Here is an 18,925-nt window from a genome sequence, read left to right as displayed (position 1 = left end):
TGGGCTCTGTCATAAAATAAGAGCAGCATGGCAGAGCCTGGGGGAATGGCACAGCCAAAAGCAGGTGTGTGTGCCACATGCTCCCCTGAACTGCAAACAGCTCGTGCAGGAACATGCAAAATACAGCCCTCTCTCAACCATGCCATGAGGTGTTAGGGGTGGGGCAGTGGCCGAGAGCATCTTGGCTATCGTCATCACCTGGTGGGTAGCCTGAATCCACATCCCTTACTGCCATTTGTGTGGAAAATGAGTCCTCGGGTCAGTTGGCCAGAGTTGACAGTACTTGCCAAGGAACACAAGGCTCAGTGAGAGGACTGGTTAACAAATTCTTACAGGTAATTATCAATGCACAGAAGAGATTCTTCTTCTTCAAACCAGCATTGCTGACATCACACATAACACAGGGGACCCAAGTATCTCCGCTCCAAAGTCATCAATCAAATTTGAAACTCTTTGCAGTGAGGATTGGGGTTCTTGAACTACTGGAAACTGGTTTGAACCAGGTGGAACAAGTTTGATCTGGTTTAAACCAGCTGGAACTGGTTTGATCCAGTTGAATCAGGTTTGAAATTGTTGGAATCAGTTTAATCCTGTTTGAATTGTTTAAAATCGGTTTGAAGTGGTTGCAACTGGTTTGATCCAGTTGAACCAGCTGGATCCAATTTGAACTGGTTTATACGATTTGGAGCCAGTTTTGACTAGATTGAACATTAGTCAAAATTTCTTAATGGAAAGGGCTGTTAAACATTGGAATGGACTACCCAGGGAGATGGCAATCATCAGGATCAACATCCTTGGAGGTGCTCAAGAAATAACTCAAGAAATCACTTAGTGCCATGGTCTAGTTCACAAGTTGGTGAAGAGTAAAGGTTTAGACTCAATGACCTGAGAAGTCTTTTACAACTGAATTTGTTCTGTGATTGTTTTAGTGCAACTCCGGATGCTTGGGCAACAAAATACACTAGAGTCAAATTCACCAGTACACAAGTCACACAAAAACTTTTAAAATGTTACCCTAGATTTTATAATTATCTATTAGGGGTATCTAATTTAGAGATGAGATTTCTTGAACTTACCTGAAAAACAAAGGCGACACCTGTTAGGCTGCTAAAGCCACTTTCCCATGCAGACTCTTTGACAATTGATATTTCTGTCCAAGTATGAAAATTGGAGATTGATACTTGCTTCAGATGAGTGTATGAAGGGTATGGGGTGGTTTTTAGGACACTAAAGGTAACAAAGTGATAGACTTACATTACAGATACTTCTAAGTAACAAACTTTTCAGAGAGATGGAAAATATCTTTCCAGCCAGGGTCTATCAGGGAAACAAAACAACTGCTTTTGGAATAAACCCAGGTAATTTGCACTTTCTAATCCCAAAACTCTGAATTACCTCAATCCTTTATCTCCATGTCAAATTTGAAATTTATTAAGCTGGGATAATAATTCTATTTATCTCATAAGGAGAAAAATGAAGATCTTGGACTGACTTGCTCCTGCATAGGGAAAATCCAGTGTGGTGGTATTTGGGATGGCCTAGACAAAAAAAAAGTCATTTCTCAGAGTATATTAGATTTCTGAGAAAGCTTAGTGATGCAGACACATGAAACATCCTTGGATGCCCTTTCCTGCATGTAATTGAACATGGAAAGATTTGAAAGCATGTTTTCCAGATAAGACCCCTATCCAGTTATTGGTTGCTGTTGCTTGAGCCATCTTCTCCAGGCCAAGGTATAGCCACTTCCAGTAAAAAGTGGTTACTGAACACCTCAGGCTGCAGTACCTTTGCTCCTCCATTGTCCACTACACCTTGGGTACTGGGAAAGGACTTTCTTCTCAAGCTGAAGGCTTGTGGTCCCTGTGCCATCACTTCTGTCACATCTGTAAACCAGCAATGCTCCCCCTTGCACCTACTCCAGGGCATGGAGGCTGACAGGTTGACAGCCACCAGGGATCCCCAGGCAGGGCTGCAGGGACATCATCTTGAAATTGGGATGGACCTATTTAATGAGGTCACTGAGCTACTAACTAGAAACTAAGCCTGGAACTATAGGTATTACTCCTGGGAGGCCCCAAAACATCAAAAATAAATTAACTCTGATTAATGGAGAAGCAAGTCCTCCCTCTCCTTTCCCTTGTGGCAAGAGATGTGCTTGTCAGCTGGTGCTGCAACAAATGCCTCCTCTGCATGTGACATCCTTCAGGGGTCTCTCTTCCTGCCTCTGAAAAGTTTTCCCTGGAACAGGGGAAACAGTATGTACCCAAAAAAGGGAGAGATGCTCCCAATTCACAGAGTTAGGGTAAAACAGGCAAATAAATATCATACATGGGGACCTGTTCTGTTGACTATCTGAGCTAGGGAGCATGAAGTCAGGGATTGCTGTGGGGAGTATCTGCAATCAAAAAAGCTCCTGCTCAGGACTCACATTCTCCTTTGAACATGGTTAAAAGTTGAGAGTTTCCTTTTTACCACTTACACAGAAACTTAAATCACAGATTTTAGTGGAGCCTTAATATTTCCTAGCCTGTGCTGTATTGTCTGAAGCAGATGGGACTCGCCCCCTTAAAAGATGTAGAACAGAGAGGAGATGGAGAGATGAAGTGCTCCAGTTGGAGAGAATCACTGAGAGTTGTTGGGTAAAAACCAGCCTGTTGAGCTTGAAACACAGCCTACTTGAGGCACCTCCCAGGCATGCCCAGAACAAAAGCTGCCCCTTTTCTATGCTCTTAGCCTGTTCCAAAAAAAAAAAAAACCAAACCCCAAAACCCAACATAAAAACAAACAAACAAAAACCCAAAACAAAAAGCCAAAGCAAACCAAACCCCCCAAAAATTAGGACTTTGCTTTCCTGTCACACTGCAGCTTTATGTCAGCTGTTGTTGAGGAGAAAAAGCTGCTGCCCCGCCAGATCCTGAGATGGGAACAGTCTGGGTAATTCCCTGGGAAGGACATTAAAGCCAGAGGGCAGGTGGGACGGAGCCTCCCTGGGGGCAGACAGCTCCAGCAGCCCCAGGAAACCCTCCTGCAGCATTAGCAAGGCTGGTAACTCTTTTCCTGTGTGGAAGGGACAGGGAGGGGAAGGCAAAGCCAGAATGACTGGGAAGATCCCAGCCACCGCTCCTAGGAAAGAGTGGTCCCTGCCTTGCACGCAGCCCAGCTTGGGGTAGCTTTGGGGCTGGAGAAGGCAACGCTCTCTGGAGTAACGTGATGTGAAGAGGGTTGCGGGGCTACAGCCCCTGGCATTGGCACACGTGGTGTGTGAGGTGCTCATGACAACCCGCTTTGGCTCTGCAAAGAAAAGCCAAAACCAAACATAAAACCTACCAAAACCAAAAGCAAACCAACCAGAGAAAAAAAAACCCGAACAAACAAACAAAAAGCCATAGAAGGCAGCAGTAAAACCTGACCAAGCCCTGGCTGAGCAGTGAACCTGAGGTGTGGGCATTGCTATCCTTCTAAGTGAGATTTGGTGGGCAGGTGGTGAACTCAGAGGCCAGGTGCAGCTTTTTGGGGGGGTGCAAGAAGGGTGGAAGGATAAGGGCTGAAGGGGGTGACCCTAGCCTTAGGAGGGAAGCCCTGGAGGGCAGATGGGGAGATGCTCCCCAGGGGTGGTGGGTTCTCCAACAGTTCTCCTGGTGCCATCTCTCCCCCTGCTTGTGGGAGCAGACTAGTAACCCTGTCCGGTATGGGGCTCCCCGACCCTGCATTTGCTGGCTCCCTAAAGATGGTCCTGATCGCCCAGAGCCCTGAAGGCGTGTGCGGGGGTATCAGGCCACGGGGACAGTCTGGGGATGCGAGAGCCACGGGTGTGGTGGGGTCCGGCCAGCGCAGCCCCGGCTCCCGCGCCTGCCGTGCCCAGGTGTGCGGGGCGGGGGTGCGAGCGTGCGGGGCTGCCGCTGCCGCTGCTGCTGCTGCGTGTGCGGGCGCGCACGTGTGCGCACCAACATCGGCGTGCGCCTGTGCCCGCGGCTCTGCGCGCAGGGGGCGCGGGCGGAGGAGGCGAAAGGGGGCCGGTTCTGCGGCGGGTGGCTCCCAGCCTCCCCCGCCCCCTTCCCTCTGGTTCTGCTCCTCGCTCCGGCTCGCATTCTATCGCAGGCGGCCGGCGCAGCCCCCTCTCCCTAGCCCCGGCCCCCGCCCACCCCCGGGGTGGAGGCAGCCGCGCCGAGCCGCCCGCGGGAAGAAAGCAGCGCTCCGCCGGCTCCGCGCCCCTCCGCGGGGCCATGCAGCGCCTCTGCCCGCCCGGTCCGAGCGCAGCCCCGCGCCCCGCCGCCCTCCGCGCAGCCTGAGCGCCCGGCGGGGGCTCCGCTCCGCGCCCGGAGGTGGGACGGGGCCGGCACAGGCGGCACAGGAAAGCTCCGCGGCTCCGCGACACTGCCCCGCTGCCCCGGCCATGGGGAAGGGGCTGGAGGGGACAGCGGCCCGCTGCGGGCTGGGACTGGGATACCTGCTGCAGACGGTGGTGCTCCCCGCCCTGGCCGTCCTGGGGGCCAGCCGCCCCGGCTCCGCGGCGCAAGGTAAGCCGATGGATGGATGCATGGATGGATGGATGGAGAGGGGTTGGGGCATCCTCCGTGTGCGGGTTGGAAATGCGAATTTATGCCGTGATTATCTTTTTTACTGCGTTTATGTGTGCAAACAGTGCAATCGCCCGCCGGGGTCTGGAGGGTCCGGTCGTACCTGCCGGGTCGAGTCTGTAGGTGCTCAGCCTGGCCGGGACAGGCGTTTGCCTGCACTCCGTCCTCAAATGAGGCACGGGGAGCGGAGGGGAAGTTGGGGCTGAAGGAGAGCCGCCGGGGCGCCCCGGAGGGCCGGCAAGGTGCGTGGGAAAGGCAGGTGCGGGGCGGGTGTCCCTCCGCAGCGGCAAAGCCGTACCCTGGAGCTCTTCAATCGACGGTCAGTCTTGAACCCCCCAAGGCCCCCCAACGCCCTCCTTCTTCCTGCCAAAAACATGATACACCCGAAGGGAGTCACCGTCTTTCTGTGTTTATGTTATGAGATTTTGTTTCCTTTCCCGTGTCGGGGATTCTGGAGTACATCTCGATCTGCCTTCCCGGTAGCCCTTGTACAAATTCCCCTTTTTAAGTGGCAATGTATTGCTTCTCAGTGCGTGTTCAGGGGTATTTGAGAACATCACAAAGAGCCCTGGCTCAGTGTAGCACCCACCAGGCTGACAGCCACAACAGGAGGCTTTTTCTCCTGCGAGCTGATGCTGGACAAACTTTCTCGGTGCTTCTCTTCTTTCTTTCCAGGAGTTAGACCTAATGTGGAAATGTGGTGCTTTTGTGGAACATAGGAGAGAGAAAGAGAGCTTGCTGCTGCATGTGGGCAGAACTGCACATAGCAAAGATGTGCGGGGTTGGTTAAAGCAGTTGGAAATCTCAGTTATATGATTAACAAGAGAAAGGGAATTTTAGAAGCTTCTTTGTTTGTTTATTTTCCACATGTATGTAGCCAAGAAGTAATAACATGCACCAGAGTTTTGATTTGAAGTTACTAGTATAATGCAAGTGTAAGAATACTTGATTTTCCCCACATCATGTCTGTGGAGAGGCATTTGTGAAAACTGCACAGATCTGACCCTGTGCTCTCACCCAGCCATTACAAAGTGCACTGCTCTGTGGCCTTTTTGACAGGAGAACAGTGATGGTTGTTCCGATTCCTGGTGCCCCTGGCAGGCTTTCTGTGGGTTCTCCCAGACATGGAGCTGTAGGTTTGCTGCTGGTGGGCTGGGTGCACTGAACATCATGTCTGTACATGTATCAGGGCTAATCCATTTCCTGCTGATACTTACTCCATCCCCTCAGAGTCACATTCCCTTGCTCATTTATTTCACAGGAAGATCAGAAATCTGGCCATGAAAAGAGGGTAGCAGAGAATGAGAGTACAAAAATCCCTTATGCATTGTGGCATGTTTCATCTGTGTCTTCCATATAATTTCCTTTCACTGGCTGGTTTCCTGTTCAAGATAAGACAGGTTTGATATTTTGTATTTAGGGGTTTAAGTAGTGCCATGTGTGTGGACCTACATGTCAGGGGGTATATATCAGCCTGTGTCGATAGAGATATGTCATGTCAGAGGGTGTTGGAGAGGAAAGCTCCCCTCAGACAGTTGGACCTGGAGTGGAAAGGAGCCTGCTGGCTCTGCTGGCAGGACACAGGAGTTTCACATGACAGATGGCCTGAGCAGGGAAGAGAGGACCCGCTGCGTTCGGCTGTTCCAGAGCGCTGCTCTCGGTGCCACAGGGCTCATACCTCCCACTCCCGGATGGTTTCTCCTTCCCACACTTACCCTGTGTGACACAACACTGTGTGACAGAGGTGCCACGAGGGCACAGGAGCCAGGCCCCCTGTTCCTATCCTGCAGAGGGCAACCCAGTGTGGGACCTGCCACAGAACACAGGTGTGCTCACCTACCCAGAGAGGGACGGAGAGCTCTTCAGCAACACTCCCCAGTGTGTGAGAAACTTCCACAACAGAGTGAAAAATACAGGGAATCTGGTTGGGATATAACTCTTTGTCTTGGACTTTTTTTTTTTTTTTCTTTGATACTTTTATTTTTATTGCTAGGACCAGACAGGGAATTTGGGTGCAGACCTGGTTTTGGCATTTTTCTCAGAGCTGAGGGATTTTCTCATTGGTGTGTGCAGTGAGGATCTTCGTGTATATGTACACAGTGCTTCAGTGAGGCAATGAATCAACAGTTTAACTATGCCCTCTTCAGGAAGTTTCCTCATCATATAGCACCGGGCAAAGTTTTCCCTCTATTCTATATATACATTTCAAAAACATACATCTATCATCTCAATTCCCCAACTATCTTTAGCTTTTGAATCAGGCCGAGAAAGCCATGAGCATTGCTGGGACTTGTGCTTTCCTACCTTCCTTTTCCATTGCCTCGTAGAAGATGAATTTATTAACTGAGGGGCTGGTGGACCAGCCCCCCCTCACTCCCTGGCACGTTCATTATCACTGCATCTCGGCGTCCCCCCCCCGCCCCGTGAGCTTCTCAGCAGACCTAAATACACTTTTTGTTTTATGAGTATTTCTTATCTTCTTATCTGAAGCTGTCTGCGTATTTTTCCGCTGTTATCAGGAGAGAACAGGAAATGGCTGCAATGGTAGAGACAGCCCTTAGTTCTCAAAGTGGTGTGAATGGGGCCAGAACGATTATCAGGCCAGAATCAACTGTGACTTGGCATTTGCTGCATTTAGGATACCTCTATGATAAGCAACATAAGAATGAGAATTTAAATGCCCCAAACTGTGCCTCTGCTGGGCATTTCAGTGCCATCTCCATAAGAGCAACTTTTCCTTTGGCTCTTCAGTCAGCAGAGACTGGGTTTCAGCTGTTGTGCTCCCCTACAGCCCCACACTTCCTGCCTCCCAAACTGTTATCCACTTACCCTGTGGCTCCCACCTTTTTGTTGTGTAGCTGGGACGAAAGGGAGGGTCAGGCTGTCTATTTGTAGTGACAAACATGGTTCAGACAGCTTTTGGGGTTAATAACGATGGTGTAAAAGATGGTAGAAAAGCTAAATGGACTACATATTAATGAGGTTGTGTTTCATTTGTTCCTTTACAATAAAATAGTGCATTTTTCATGCTTAACCCCTCAAACTAATTAAATCAAAGTGATAATTTAAAAAGAAAACTGTAAAAGAGCCATATGTGCAGATATTTGTCTTGCCCCAGTATGGTCTGTGTTAGCAACAGCAGCAGTTTGAAAATGCTTAGTGCAGAAAAAGTGAACTATAACATGTGAATGTAGTAACCTTTTGGGGATGCATTTCCTAATTAAATACCTAAACACATCTTGTTGAAAAAAGGTGGGGAAAGGCCTTAATTGTCTTGATGCATCAGCAGACCTCTTGTACTTGATCATGCGGGTGTAATATTTGTAATAATAAAGCAGGAGCCAAGTAGTATTTTTTTGTGAATGGATATGGCTCTTTGGAGCATTAATCTGTTTCAAAGTGATGCATTGTGATAGATTTCAATGATGCTGACAAGTTTGAGCTGGGTGTGGTAGCTTGTAGTTGCTCTGAGTAGCATTTTAGTATTGCAGTACTCTTTGCTGAAAGCAAACCAGCCACTGTGTTTCCTTTGCTGACAGAGGTGGAGTTTAAGCGGGATTAAAATTAAGTGGATGAATCTGTACATAGAGGAGAGATTCCTCCCTGGGAACATGGGAGTCAGGATCTGAGTTCTTCTTCCTCTGGCTCCAGGCTCTAGCATCTGGTTGCAAAAGTTATGGAAAAAATATATAGATCACATACAGGCTCCTTCTGATGGCTCTTCAGAATTACTGTCAGTGTCATTTATCCCTCTGTACAGTAAGAATGCCAGAGTGCATCAAAACATTTCCACAGTTGTTGTGCATGTTTGCACTTAATCACTTTACATGGATCATTCACCACACAACTTTATTTTCGTTGGTAATGGTCTTAAACCCCAGTTATTCACTATATTTTGGGACTAGCTTTGTGTATGACATCCAAATTCAGAAACAGGAAACAGCCTTAACCAAATTAAAAAGATTTTCCTAATTTAATTTTCCAAATACAATACATCTGAAAACAGGAATACAGCTCTGTGCCAAGGCCAGGCAAATCAGTTCCATAGCTGGTCTGTGCAGTAAGAAAGGACAAAATATGGGCTATATTTATTAGACATGTCCATGTTAATGTCTTGATTTTTATGCAAATGGAAGAGAGGTGTTTTGAGGCACAGCCTATGCAGTTCAGGTGAATAGAATATGAAGCAAATCAGTTCCTATGGAAAGTAAGAGGAAGCCCAAGCTGAGAAGGACAACAACTGACTATTTCTGTACAGTATATGACTGGAATTTTATGCATAAGTAGAATACAGAGGAGAGTTATACTTCAAAAAGCCAAGCTACATTTATGTCATGCTACCAGCAAAACAACCTTGGTTTTAGTAACCTGTTTTATAGTGTATGGCTGTATTTCTTGATTTCTGGTTCTTTCTGGATTTTATGTCACTGGGCTTTCGAGGAATGTGTTCTGGATACTTTTTCTACAAAAAGGCAAGAAAAGAACTTTTCCAGTCCATCAGAAAAATATGTTTGAATTGCTGGTGCAGAAGGCAGTTCCTGGGTGAATTTGCATTGCTTGGACTAGTGAACAGTTTGCTGTGATTTAATCTAAGAGGATTGGTCTCCATGTGAGTCTCAAACTGTTGGTTTGTCATTGAAAACAAGTTACTGGAGGCTATCCTTGAAATAAAAGTATAATCATGGATGCTTTGCCTATGCAATGCATTTCACGTAACTGTCTATACGTCCCTTTAGGAAGAAATGGCATTGTCTTTCCTCCCTTTAGGGTGGGGAGAGGGCTGTGCTGGTTTGTGAAGTGCACATCTCGTTAGCCACCCAGTGGAGGTATTCAAGTCTAGCAGGCAGCGATCTTGGCAGCGGTGCCAGCGAGGCAGTAATTACAGCGTCTGTCATTTGCATTAGCCGGCTCTGCTGCGCGTTCGGCTCCGAGGTACAGAACAGCTTCTCAAGTACAAGTCGAGAATCAAAGGAAAGGAGTGAGAGACGAGCTGTGGTTTTCCAGTTGGCCATAACCCCCCTCACCACAGCGTCAGGATAATGTTGTGCAGAGGCACAGTTCAGTGCCGGCTGCTTCCAAGGACTGAAGGAATGGTGGTGTTTTAAGTGATTTATTGTGTGTGCTCAGTAGAGTCCAGTCTCAGGAGCAGGCGCCCCTGGATCTTTCCATCATAACATTATCCAAGAGGCAATCTGAAGGAAATGTTATTAAGTCTTCTAGGAGGCCAGCTATATTCCAAGAAACACTTAATTTGCATCATTTGCAAGCAAGCATTTGAAATTATGCTAAAAAGGGAAATGGTTATAAAGAACTTTACACAGAATATGTAGGAACAACAAATTTCCCCTTGATTTTGAGCATACTTCATTCCCCTGTGTTTAAATTAATGGGGTCATCTGTAGGTACTCCAGCCCCCAACTCCACTGCTGTGGTGGAGAGGAGAGGTGATTTATTGAGTATTGTTGTTGGGCTCATGATAGGTTTGGTTAAATATTTTGCCGAAGATCCAGTGTGGTTATTGTATTTAGATTTATCTTTCTTGTGTGAGGATGTAGCATAAAACTGTGTGCACACTAAGGAGCTAAAGGAAAGCCCTGGACTGTAGCTGTTTTCCTCAAGGCTGGCTCTGCTTGTACAAACAACATGCACAAGTGAGGTGCAGTGAGTGGGAGCAGTGGGCAGGAGCTGGCAGAGATTTTCTCAGCTCTCAGCAACCTCAGAGATGCTTCTATATAGCTTTCTCCCTAGGTAGTCATAACTAGAACAACTTCCTGTTTGCTTTTATGACTCCATCCCAAATCACATGGACGTTAAGCAGGAAATATGGGATTTCCTCCCAAGTCATCAAATGCCAGGATTTGGGGAGTCCCTTTATAGCCTGGCACATTATCTAAAAGTTTGGGCTGGGGAGAAAGAGCTTCATGCAAAAACAGTCTCACTTAGAAATACCCTTTTTATCAACATGGAAAATCTAGGGGGAAACAAAGGAGAAAAAAGATTCCTTTTTGCTTATTTGCTCAGGGGAGGTTGGAAAAAAGGGAAGAAATCTTAATCAAAACCAGAAAAGACTCAGTTATTTTAGAGAAAAGGTCAATAAAGCCCTGAATATTTACCCTAATATCCAAACTATTTGTATTTATGCTCTCTGCGAATGTGTTAGGTGTTCAGTGAAAATTAAGTTAAAAAGTTGTGAAGTCTTCTGACAGCAATGGTTTTTATTTCTGTTTACATTTTTTCCGCATATTTCAACCAGCCCAGTGAAAAATCTCACTGTTAGACTTCATTTACAGTCCTGGTTAGCGCTGGTTAAGGCATATATTACACTGCTCTCTAGATCTTACTGTTTTGGTTTTGGTTTGGTTTTTTGTTTGGGCGTGGGGTTTTTTTTGTGGTGGTTGTTTTTTGTGGTTTTTTTTTTGGTAAATCACACTGATTTTACTGTGATGCAGATTGAGATGGAGACCCAGATTCTCAGTGGTGCCAGACATGCCCTTATTTCCTCCAGGGAGTGTCAGTCAATGCTGAATTTAGGTGATTACCTTTGCTGCTCCCTGAATACAAGCAGTGCCACTCTAGCTTGCACGGCAGCCCAACAATCCCATCAAGGCAGGGACACCTCCCTTGTGAGCATGGGATACTGCAGTGCCTCAGCAGCTCCTCAGATTCTCACTTTGTTGTGAGTCCTGCACAGGCAGGACAGGAGAGGCACCCAAAAAGCTGTGCAGGCTTGTCTCAGTTGGTAATACCTTCTGTGGGGAAAACTGCAGTTGTGTTTTTAGCAAAGCTATGTGCTTGTGTTGCTGGGCATAATGGGAAGTTCTTATTTGTAACATTGCCTTAGTTAGTCAGTCTCTGTTTTGCTGGATTTGGAAGCTTGCTGTATTTATCACTGTTTGGTGGAGAGGTCTAGGGGGAGTTGCCTAAGCGTGCAGAGCAAATGTGTAAGGGGAACCAAATTATGAGCTCAAGTTTTCTGAGTAGCCAAGACTGGTGCTGCAGTCCATTCTTCTTGTTTGAAGAAAGAGAGGATGGTACAGAGGGAATGCTACGTTGAGAAGGCTCTCAGGTACCTTCTCAATGTTGAATTTCTTGAGTCTCACTTATGATGTCTTTATATCTGCTGTAATCTAGAAATATGTATAAAAGGATGGTGTGGGTTAGGAATGGTACTCCTCAGCTTAGTATCTCCCACTGGGACCCTCGAAACCATGGGATCCTCACTGTCTCCCTCCTCCCTTCTCCCCTCCCCTGAGGTGGGATGGTGAATTGGAGGCACAAAATGTAAAGATCATGGGTTGAGCTAAGAACCATTTGCTGGGAACAGCAGTTAGATAAGAAAACATACAGCAACAATACTGACAACAAAAGGTACGAGAAAGAGTCAAATGATTCATATGGAAACTCCCTGACCACAGTAATGCCTCACTGCTCCCTCTGCCACACCACCCAGACTTGGAAGAGAGCCCTTCACCTCATCCCTGGAAAATGAAGTGAGTTGGTTCAGTGTAATCTCCAGGTCCTAGCCATGCCCTCTCCTGGCTACTGCAAAAATTAACCGTATGCTGGCCAGAAACAGAACAAAGGAACAGGCAAAAGTATGTGCTGTTGCCCAGGAACAGGGATGCTTCCTAAAAACTCTGACTTTCTGATGGCAGGCAGTTTGGAAGGATTTGCTTTGCCAAATGGAATCCATGGTGTTATCTCAAATTTGGAAGGTGGAAGAGCAGATCCAGGGCATGGCTGCAGTACTGTTGTAAATGGAATAAGGATCACTGTCCTGGGCTGTTTTGTTTCTTTTGGGTTTAATCTGGAATTCAGGACTATGTTATTCAACTGTACTTCATTCATCTGAATGAATGACTTGCGCTCCAGAGGACCCCGTTGCCTTATGAGTTATAAAAGCTATGAGGTTGCCTAGGCAATTAAATCAGTATCTTTTTCTCTTGTTGCAGGAACATTTTCAACAATAATGCTAAGGAGCTCAGATTTCACTGGCCTGGCAACAGCTGAGCATTTTCTTGTTAGGTAGCTTTTGCCAATCCCTTTTTAGTTATTTTTAAGAAGCAAAGTAGCTTTATTTCTTAGTCTTATATTGAGTGAGAGGTTGAAATGTTAATCTCAATGGATTAGCGGTGTATCCTTTGAGAAAAAGGAAAGCTTGCGTTTTTCTTAGTCCCCTGAGTGCTGGATGCAATTCTTTGAGAAATCTTGAATTTCATCAGCTAGATACAAGAAAATGTGCGAGCAAGCCTTAAATGATCTGTCAGAAGAGGTTGACTTTATTGCAGCCGTTTTGGAAACTTGTTTGAACTGTTCAAGATAGTTGTTCCCCAGGTGTTTCTTTGCTTGATTTTAGTGCATTTCACATGTGACAGTGAAAAGGGATCACCACAGGATTATTAGGAATTCAGAACTTTTTGGAGAGCTATATTCCAGCCATCAATTTGCTAAAATAATGGCTGGCATATGAATTGCTGCACTTTTATGATATGGTGTATCTATTGTTTAAATATGCCACTTGTCTTATCCACTCCCAGCATATGTGTTTATACTGGAGAGTTTACATAGTGAGTGAAAATAATAATAAGTGTCACTGAATGAGGTTAATTGCAGTTCAACCATACTGAAATCAAGGAGTAAGAAGTGGGACAGAATAGCAAGTGAGACTAAATCTGTTCTCATGGGCACTGGATTTACCTACACTGACTGAAGTGAAGGCACTTATCAGGAGTAATTCCAAGTACAGATGTGCACACTGCCTTAGTCTGAATGACTTTTCTCTTTCATTAATGTATCTCTAAGTTTTTCCAGTTGCTCATGGAGTCAGCACAGATGTATCCCTCTCACCTTTCCCTTTTCCCACAATTTTGTATGTCTATTGGATTGCTCTGCAGCTGTACAGGTACAAAAGATGAGTGATTGTGGCTAACAGTGAGTAGCTGGGGCTAACAGGCAAACAGTGAGGTGTCCAGACGGAAATTTCATGTCTGCACTCAGATGAGACTATAGAGAAATCTCTGCTGCATGAACCTCAGTTAATAGGATAAAACTCTCTGGTGCTTTCAACTAGAAAGAGATAAAATTTCCTCTGTTAAGCTTGGCCACTTAATCTGAAAATCAGGGTTCATTGTGGAAACTAGAACTCTGTCTGGTTAAGGAAGGGATCTGTAATTACATGGGAAAGACTCTGCCCTTCTACAAGTGCTGTTCACAGAAAATCTTGCTGAATTGTCTCATGAAGTACTTGTATTCCTTGCTCAAAGGTTTTTGGCCCTAAAGCTGCACTATTTTTTGACAAATCATCATCCCCATTACAAATTCTTTTCATGTAGACGTTCCAAACCTAGCTTGAGGGGCTTCCTTTCTGCTTCCTCACCAGTTTTTGGAGGTGAGGGTAACTTTTTTGGTCTCTTGCTCAAACAAAATGCAGCAATCTTCTTACACAGCAGATCTCTGCTGGCAAGAATAGGAGTGCAGGGTTTTCCTTCTCTTCATCATGCAAAATAGCTGTACTGTAGCAAATTGGAAGTTCTGAATATCTTACTTCCTTAGTAACTAGAAAGTTTGTAGCTACAAAGTTCAGTACTGGGACCTGTCAGTTTCACTATCAGTTTCCTTTTGTTTTGTTTTGGTTTTTTTTTTTAATGTCTAATGTTTATACCAAGGATAGACTTATGTGGTACAAGGCCAGGTTATGACCACCACCAAATGTAGCCCCATTAATTTCAGAGCCAGCACATGCCAGCAGCTGATCTGCTTCTGTGTTAAAAATATGTTGACACAGTAGAGTGAGACTCTAGGATGAACAGACCTTGATGTCATCGTACTTGATGGCAAGTTTTTTCCTGAGGTTGTTTCTTTTTTGCTTTGGTTTATTTTGAAGCTAAATAATTTGAATAACTTTGAGGCTTTTCATTTTCCTTCCATGTAGCAATGTGACTCTTTCCTGTAGAGAGATTACCATGGTGCTTCACTTGAAAACAAGTTGGCGAGATTCTTTCAGGCAGACTTTTTCTTTGCTTGGCTTTTTGTTACGTTATTTTAGATAAGAACACTGACAGCCAAATGTCACCAACTGTAGGCAGATATCCACATAAATATCTATTACACACAAATGTGTGGCAATTTCCTGCCTTAGCAATCATTTTTGAATAAAGACCTCTGCCACTAAAAGCATGGGCTTCGAAGTTTTAGGTTAGAAGTGCAGCTGGGTAGCTGGTAACAAAAGCAGTTGTTATCCTGGCGCAGGCAGTAGAATGAGAAGTGCCATATGCCTTTCATGAGCACTGGAGAAGGCGAAACTGCTGCTGACTTTTCTCCTTTGCTTGTCCTGAAATCTTTCTGTATGAATCTTTTTCTGCCATCCACCCCCCAAAGTTAATATATTAATTCCTTGTAGTAAACATGGCTATTAGATAAAACCTTCCAAATCTTAAAAAAAATTAAAATGCCTAATTTAATTACTTACTTTATAAACATTTCTATCTCAAGAATAAACTTTTAGATTTGCATTTATAAGAAACATTTGCAAAGAAAATGAATTTAAGTGGCAAAGCGACTTTGTGTGGAGTATTAATCTGCTTTGTTTTACTGATCAGCTTATTTTACCAGTACTTGGTTTCACTGCCTTTTTTTGTTTAGGGAAATCAATAGATAACTAGTTGTGACCGTGGTCACAGGGGTTTTCAAGTGAAGGAAGAGATGAGAAGGTTGACTCCATGTTCAGAAGGCTTGATTTATTATTTTATGATATATATATATATATTACATTATAACTATACTAAAAAGAAAAGAAGGACAGGGTTTCCTCAGAAGGTAGCTAAGCTAAGAACAGAGAAGAAAAGAATGAGAACAAAGGCAGCTCTCTCGGACTCTGTCCGAGATAGCTCAGTCCTTGACTGGCCATTAATTATAAACATCCAAGATGGGCCAATCACAGGTAGACCTGTTGCATCCCACAGCAGCAGATAACCATTCTTTACATTCTGTCTCTGAGGCCTCTTAGCTTCTCAGAAAGAAAAATCCTAAAGAAAGGATTTTTAGTGAAAAGATGTCTGCGACAAACAGTATCGTGACCAAATTTGCTTTCTGTCTGATTATTTTCACTAGGTTGCTTGGGATTTACTCACTGCAGCAAGGCAAGGAAAGACTGGTCTTTTGTCTTTGAAGTTTTGTATTTACTGGTACCAATGCAGAACATATTTCATTTGTGGAGGCCAGGCTGAGGTTAAGTTGTTTTTAAAGATAACAGTAGATTCCTGCGTCCTTGCATTTGTTTTGTATTTGGTGACAGTCACTAAATCAGGGGAAGGATTGTTCAAACAACACACTTGAGGAAAAGTGATTTTTATAGAAAGGGCCCATTCCTGCTAATAGCAAGTAACTGCACACAACCCCACTGACATTAAAAGTCCATTAGCTAAGCCAAGTTTAAACACCAGCTGATGCTATGTCAGCTAAATGTATATTGGAATTTTTCATGTAACACAGCAATAGCACTTCTGTGCTTTTCCTAAAACTATGTACATTAAGAAAAGCAAATGTCATCTGATAGTAGTAAGATGGAGAGTTCACATTAAAGTAGGCAGAATTGTAATCAAACTGAAGTCACCATCTGGTTGCATTAATGAGAAACAAAAATGGATACAAGAAAAGCAGGGAGTGTCAGGTTTCTGAATTAAAGCTAGATTAACAAATGTAGTGTACAGACTTCTGTAATACAGGATAAGCACAGAGCTGCTTATCTGCTTGGTTTTTTATCATTAAATATAATATGACCTTGTTTGAGAAGTTTATACTGAAGTCTGTAAGATGCTTTCTCACATGGAGAATTGGGTTGCCATGGAAGGAGGTTGTTTCCTGGCTATTTAGGAAATATGTCTCATTACAACTGCGTGAAAACCTTTAAATGTGTCAAGATATTGTTTGTATCCTATGGTCTGAAATTCTAGTTAACCAGTGGCACAGCAAATAGCATTTACCCATCTCTATGTATGAAAAAAAGGGTTGAAAATTGTGGTGAAAAAACAGCCTGTGTGCTTGGTATTGAGAAGTTCCTCACCTGTAACACTTACTGTTCATCTTCAGAAGGAAACCAGCAGGCTGAGGTCCCAGTACCGTGGTCTTGGCACTCACAGAAGCACAGTTAACACCTGGTTTGGCACTGGGTAAAATTCAGAGAAGTTGCTTTGAAGTCTGCATTGGAAAAATAGACCTTGTGCTGTAAAGCTGCTGTGGAGACAGGCAAGGGGTGGCTCAGTAAGCTAATGTGGGAGCTGGAGCAGGGGGGTAATTAGTCACTCACTGACACACTCCCAAGTCTGGTGAAGGACTGCTGTAACCTCCTCTGCTGTGTCATTAGCTGCCCATTAGTGAAGCCTTGTGCGAGCAGTGACAGGAGCACAGCTAAAATGCCTGATGTGGGCAGGCCAGCCCACTGCAAACATCCTGTGGATGTATCTCAAGGGCTCCCTTGCACTCTCACCACGCTGTGCTAGTAGTGCAAAACTCTCCAATGTGTCATGGGGCCAGGTCTGACTGTGTCTTCCTTGCTGGAGGAGCTGACATCAGTATCGTGCCCAGAGCAGATTGTGTGTTTGCAAACCACGGGGTTTAGGAGAGTAATTCAATTGCATTTTTCCCCCTTCTGGAATATAACATGTAAACATATTACTGAACTAAAGCCTGGTTTTAATTACAAGCAGCAACTTTTTCATGTTGACAGATTTTCACATGGAAGGCTTTATTGAAAATGAGAGGAGACCTTTTTGCCATCGTTAGTTCTTGCTGCTTAGTGCTTTTATCAAGTACAGTAAAATACAGTTTATAATTAATTCAAAGCTTATATGGACATGTTTAATATAATTACCAAACAAAATCCTGTTTACTGACATATTGCTTGTGAAACCAGCCTGAATAATCTGGTCTCTGGCACACATAAATCAGGCAGTAATAACAGCTGTAAATATTTCATAATATACTTAGAGTGCTTTGATTTTAATACGGAATCCACTTTTGGGTTTTAAGGATAAAACATAGGTCAAAAATGACTTTTACCATATGTTCCTTCCTAATCTCTTGCACTACTTTGCCTGAAAGTTACTTTTAAAAATCATTATTGTATTTTATTATAAAAAAGTTAATATATACACATTTATGAACTGGGAAATTATGTAATTAAATTATGCTGGAGCTAACAAAATGACGCCATTCCCATTGGCACAGGACAATTGCTTCAATACAACCATAAATATTTTTCATTGGAAAAGGCATTGCAGTGCCAATACTCTTTGTCTTTCTCAAAGTTTTACTATTTTTATCTGTCTGGATGTCTGTGTGTTGTACACTAAGCCTGAAAGACACTAAGAGGCAGCTGGTTATGCTGTAAATTCAGGTGGCCAAAGGGCTGGGAAACCAAAAGGGGCCAGGAGCCAGGTTTGTAGTGGACTACTGGGGGACCTATGATACTGTGTTATATACTGGGCCCCCTCTTTCTTTCTGGGAAGGCTTCGAAGTGGTATTTAAATAGAAGGAAGAAGATGTGACTGATTATCTGGCTACCGCAGAATATTTGGGCTTTCATGAGGCTACTAAATCATCTTGGAGAGCTCAAACTGTCTGTGTGGTTTGTCCGGTTTAGAAAAGTACCTCAAAGGCTCAGGAAAAGGCTTATGGTTAATCCCTCAAGTCATTTTACCCTGCACCAAGAGAAGAACTTAAAAAGTAGTTGTGGAAAATGCAACATTTTGCAATTCTTGTTTACTTGGAAATTTTCTTTAACCTCTAAAATAAAATTATAAATCAAGTAACTAGAGTACTTTTTAGAATGACAAATTTGAAAAATATCCACTTTGGGAATTATTTTACCCTTGTTCTGCAGTTGGATTCCCCTGCTAAAGTTGACATAAATTTTCAAATGTTTCGGCTGTGGCACTCCCAGAAAAAAAATCATTAGTCTCCAAAACTGTGCCAGGCTCCTCAGGAATGCTGCTCCCTCCAAGCTGTGAACCTCTCAAGCTTAGGATCCCACCCCCCAGAATAAAACCACAACTAACAATTGGTATGAGGTAGGAAATGGCACTGGGATATGTCACAGCAGTTCTTATTTTTTGTCCCTGCATCCTTGAGGGAGTACACAAAGACTGTTTTTGTAAAGGGAGCTCCTTGGCCTTGCTTCTAGATAGATGGTCAATATTTTAAGATATATCAGCATATTTTGATCTGTGTAAAACTACACGGTGATACTTGTGATCAGCATTAGGTGTCCTTATCATCCTCCTACAGGTATCTAGAGATCCCTGGATATGATCTGCAAAGGTGTTGCTGCAAAGTATTTAGCAAGTCTCTCT

The 18,925-nt window shown here is 44.2% G+C and overlaps 1 protein-coding gene across 2 annotated transcripts in view; it reads left to right on the top strand.

The window, feature by feature from the left end:
• Window positions 1–4,058: 4,058 nt before the first annotated feature.
• Window positions 4,059–18,925, top strand: part of UNC5C (unc-5 netrin receptor C) — a 247,875-nt gene continuing 233,008 nt past the window's right edge. The window contains exon 1 of one of the 2 annotated variants that reach the window (XM_036381742.2): window positions 4,059–4,517. In XM_036381742.2, coding sequence (XP_036237635.1) covers window positions 4,394–4,517 — 124 coding nt within the window. In that variant the 5' untranslated portion in view covers window positions 4,059–4,393. The remainder of the gene's footprint in view (window positions 4,518–18,925) is intronic. The other variant, XM_036381741.2, reaches the window with a different exon arrangement.

Source organism: Molothrus ater, chromosome 4, assembly GCF_012460135.2.
Source record: "Molothrus ater isolate BHLD 08-10-18 breed brown headed cowbird chromosome 4, BPBGC_Mater_1.1, whole genome shotgun sequence".
NCBI lineage: Eukaryota > Metazoa > Chordata > Aves > Passeriformes > Icteridae > Molothrus > Molothrus ater.
Note: the sequence above shows the minus strand (reverse complement) of the source record. Positions and strands in the feature narration are given on the sequence as shown.